General features: G+C 41.1%; 1 protein-coding gene across 6 annotated transcripts in view; it reads left to right on the top strand.

Annotated features, from left to right (window-relative positions):
- tle2b (TLE family member 2, transcriptional corepressor b) overlaps positions 1 to 3,779 on the top strand; it is a gene marked incomplete at its 3' end in the record, with an annotated part of 117,703 nt that extends 113,924 nt beyond the window's left edge. For all 6 annotated transcript variants that reach the window (XM_014014183.1, XM_014014182.1, XM_014014181.1 and 3 more), the window contains 3 exon segments: positions 1 to 77; positions 3,468 to 3,618; positions 3,703 to 3,779. In XM_014014183.1, the coding sequence (XP_013869637.1) occupies positions 1 to 77; positions 3,468 to 3,618; positions 3,703 to 3,779 (305 nt within the window).
- Positions 3,780 to 3,965: the final 186 nt, after the last annotated feature.

Here is a 3,965-nt window from a genome sequence, read left to right as displayed (position 1 = left end):
GGGGGCTGGACAACACGGTGCGCTGCTGGGACCTCCGAGAGGGACGGCAGCTGCAGCAGCACGACTTCACCTCACAGGTAACAAACTGATGGAGGTAACCTGACGTCAACAGCGATAAACGTACCTGATCAGGTGTGTTCAGACAAGAGTTCAGATCCGGCCTACACATTCCAGCCTGACCCAGCCTGACCCAGCCTGAGGCCTTAGACACTGTGTCCAAGCCCAGTCCAACCTGACCGATTAGCTCGAATGAAATTATTATTTTAATTACAGTAAGCTTTGTTTTTAAACCATGTGAGATTCAGCAGAGCAGGGTGGGGCCACGGTGCACATTAGTTGTGCTGTGCACTGCGCTCACATTCTGCACCTTTTCTTTTTCTTTCCTCAACAGGATGAMGCACCTACTCCTTTATTTGTTAATAATAATAATAATAATTAACCTTTATGGTCACTTAGTGGGGAAATAAATTCTCTGTTTTTTCCCATCACACATGAGCAATGAGATGCCATTTTGAGATGCCTGAGGAGCAGCTGAGGGCCTGAATGAGGGTTTTCCACACACATTTTTGTTGTTGGTTCGGGGATTTGAACTGGCAACCTTCCAATTTACAGGCTCACCTTCTCCAACCTCTGCGCCACCACTCCCTATTAGACTAAAATAAGTATCGTATTCATGAGAGTGTAATACAATTCTCTTTTTTTAAAAAGCGTTTTAAAAAATCTAATCTTTGTGTAAAATTATACCAATAATTTCAAACACACTTCAGGATTTTTCACTGTGTACCGTCTGGTGGGGAAACAGACACCTGTGGGTGTGTTTGTGGCTGCTGAGGAGGAGCTTGATGTTGTAGAAAATCATCCAGTCCAACATCAGAAGCCAACTCTTAAACTACCAAGATGAGCAGCTTCAGGTGAAGTGTAGTGGTGTTCCAAACCACCGATTTCTTTCTGATTCTGGTACAAGACTAAGGCGATACTGATCTGATACTCATACTTTGTGCAAATATACCTAATATGTTTTGTAAATCTAAATAAAATTGTAAGTTTTAAATCACCGCTTCATTAAGAAGGCAAGACAGATTTATTTATTTATTTATTTATTTATTTATTTATTTATTTATTTATTTATTTATTTATTTATTGTAAACTCAGACGTGTATTGATGTGTCCTCGTTTACAACCGAGCTGATACAACAGAAAAACCAATCAGACAGAAAATGTGAAAAATGTGTTTTAAAACATAAAATAATGACATAAAATAAAATTATGAAATCATTAAAATACATTTTTGTTTGATTATCAAGAATTACTATAAAAATTAAAGCTTGATAACAAGAGTGTTCTGAACATGTAACATCTGAGTGACTGAACGTGTGACGCTGCACTTACGCATTACCCAGGCGGAAGAAAAAGTAGTTCCCACCAACTGGGTATTATTTAGACAAGATTGTAATAGTTTAGTTACTTTGCACTGTGTTCTTGCTAATGATATGCATTACCTGAAATAGCTGAATTATCAAAGTATCGATAATTTCATTTTAGTATTGATTTTAGAGCATTAATATCTGGTGGCATCAATATTTCAGTATCGATGCACACATCACTATTGGAGTTGCTCATCTGGTCCTGATGAACATGTGTATGTGCAACTGACATCCACGTCTTCTTATATCTCTGCCCCGTTGTAAACATAAAAAATAAAAGAAAATCCTTTTTCCTCCAACTCCGGTGTGGAAAAAAAAAATCCCCTGCTGTTGCTGCCTGTATGCCTCTGTGCGCGCATCATACAGCAGGTGGATAGAGGGAGAAATTATAATTAATCCCAGAGACACAATATTTCAGTTCTATACCGAAAACACTGACATGTGGTAGTACATTAGAAAAACCTTCTGTCAAAATTTACTCCCATGTACGTATATGTGACTCCCTAACTTTATGGATGATTTTTGGGGTTAAATTTTCTCATTATTTACACATTAAGTCGATTAAAACTAGTGAGGGGAAGTTCGGCTCTTGTGGATCAGCTGACTCTTAACTTATGATCTGTAGCCTTTAGCTTAACTTAGTATGAAAGCTTTGTGTGTTGATAAACACTTTCACACTTTGTGTTTTAATCAGAAACCTTATAATTTCCTAATTTTGCGTATTTGTTACAAAAGCAGATATTCTTAATTTTATTTAATATTTTAAACAAACTTCAAACTGTATTTAACTTGCTGATTGACACGTCTACCCCCCCCCTCTCTGTTCATATAACACCATAAAGTATAGCACACTGTACTCGAGCACGCTAACCCTGCTCCGTTTCATACACTACTGGACATTTTGCACATAATGTTCTACCGCCATACCCTCCCCCACCCCCTCCCTCTCCCTGAACTGTGAGAATTGAATGTACACATCACTTTTACACTCAWRTGCATYSTTCACTTYACTTTTATCAGCATTAGGCTTCTATTCCACTATAATTGCAACATTCAACTTTTTCTTGTATAAAGATCTTTATTTTTGCAGTACTGAGTACCCCTCCATTTCCTGTTATTTTGTGTTGATGTCACAAATTCATCTGTATCTGTGTCCATATTGTATTACACATTTATTGTCACTTTTTTTGTTTATTTACGTTATTAGATTGTGCAGTTTCTGTTGATTACTTGTTTAATGTTGTAACTGGGAAGAGAGTAACGCAATTTCAACTCTCTGTATGTTTTGACAATTAAACTACTTGAATCTTGAATAATCCTATCAGGGGTGGGCGGTTCCACTATCCTGCATGTTTTATTGGTTCTCTGTTCCAACACACCTGGTTCAGTCACTGAATTACCTCTTCAAGTTCTGCAGAAGCCTGTTCATCACACGCTCATTCGAATCAGGTGTGTTGGAGCAGAGAAACAAGCAACACATGCAGGATAACAGACCTGGAGGACTCAGTTTGTTCACATATGTCCTTTTATCCTCACATGATTGACCACGAGAGCTGGTTCAAGCCTGACCCATCACTAATTTACACAACTTTAGATCCAGCCCGACCATCAAGCATGTCATTTTGGCCTGAATTTCCACACTGAACTCTAGTTCAGACACATGCAGACAGTGTAGTAAATCCATGCAGGATTAAAGCAGGAAAAGGAGCCCTCTCTGTCACAGCAGGGGGATCGAGTTGACCACTGTTGTCAAATGAGTTTCGATCCACCCGTGTAATGACTTCCTCTGTTACTTTTATCTCCCTGCATCTGCTGCCTTCCTTTCTCTCAATCACTCTTTTATTCATCTCCCCTCTGAGTTTACCTCACCCCTGCCTCGTCTCTGTTTTCACTCAGCACCTTGAACTCTTCTCTCCTTCGTCCAGTCGTTCCACTTAACTTGGGGCTTTGAAATAAAAGACTTAACACCTTTCATACACTGTTGTCTTTTTTTTTATCTCCCCTCGTATCCTGGTCCTCACACGACTTTCCGTCCGTCTGCAGATCTTCTCTCTGGGCTACTGTCCGACAGGCGAGTGGCTCGCCGTGGGGATGGAGAGCAGCAACGTGGAGGTCCTGCACGTCTCCAAACCAGACAAGTACCAGCTGCACCTCCACGAGAGCTGCGTCCTGTCGCTCAAGTTCGCCTACTGCGGTACGAAGCGCACGCCCGTCTTTTATGGGAACTCTCGCAGCCGCGTCTCCGGGCGCTCTAACGCGTGTCGTGTTTCATCTGCAGGAAAGTGGTTCGTGAGCACGGGAAAGGACAATCTGTTGAATGCATGGAGGACGCCATATGGAGCGAGTATCTTCCAGGTGAGCAGCTTCTCTCTCTCTGCTCCGTGCAGGATTTAGACGGGCTCGTGGGCTCATTTAGATGCATGTTTGGACTTCAAAGCCAACAGAGTCTCAGTGAAAACAGCTCAGCTTCCTGTCCTTAATTCCTAATATGCCAGACACACACACACACACACACACACACACACACACACACACACACAC

Source organism: Austrofundulus limnaeus, unplaced genomic scaffold (assembly GCF_001266775.1).
Source record: "Austrofundulus limnaeus strain Quisiro unplaced genomic scaffold, Austrofundulus_limnaeus-1.0 Scaffold111, whole genome shotgun sequence".
Lineage (NCBI taxonomy): Eukaryota > Metazoa > Chordata > Actinopteri > Cyprinodontiformes > Rivulidae > Austrofundulus > Austrofundulus limnaeus.
The sequence above is the reverse complement of the archived record's forward strand: the minus strand, read 5'-3'. Positions and strand labels throughout refer to the sequence as shown.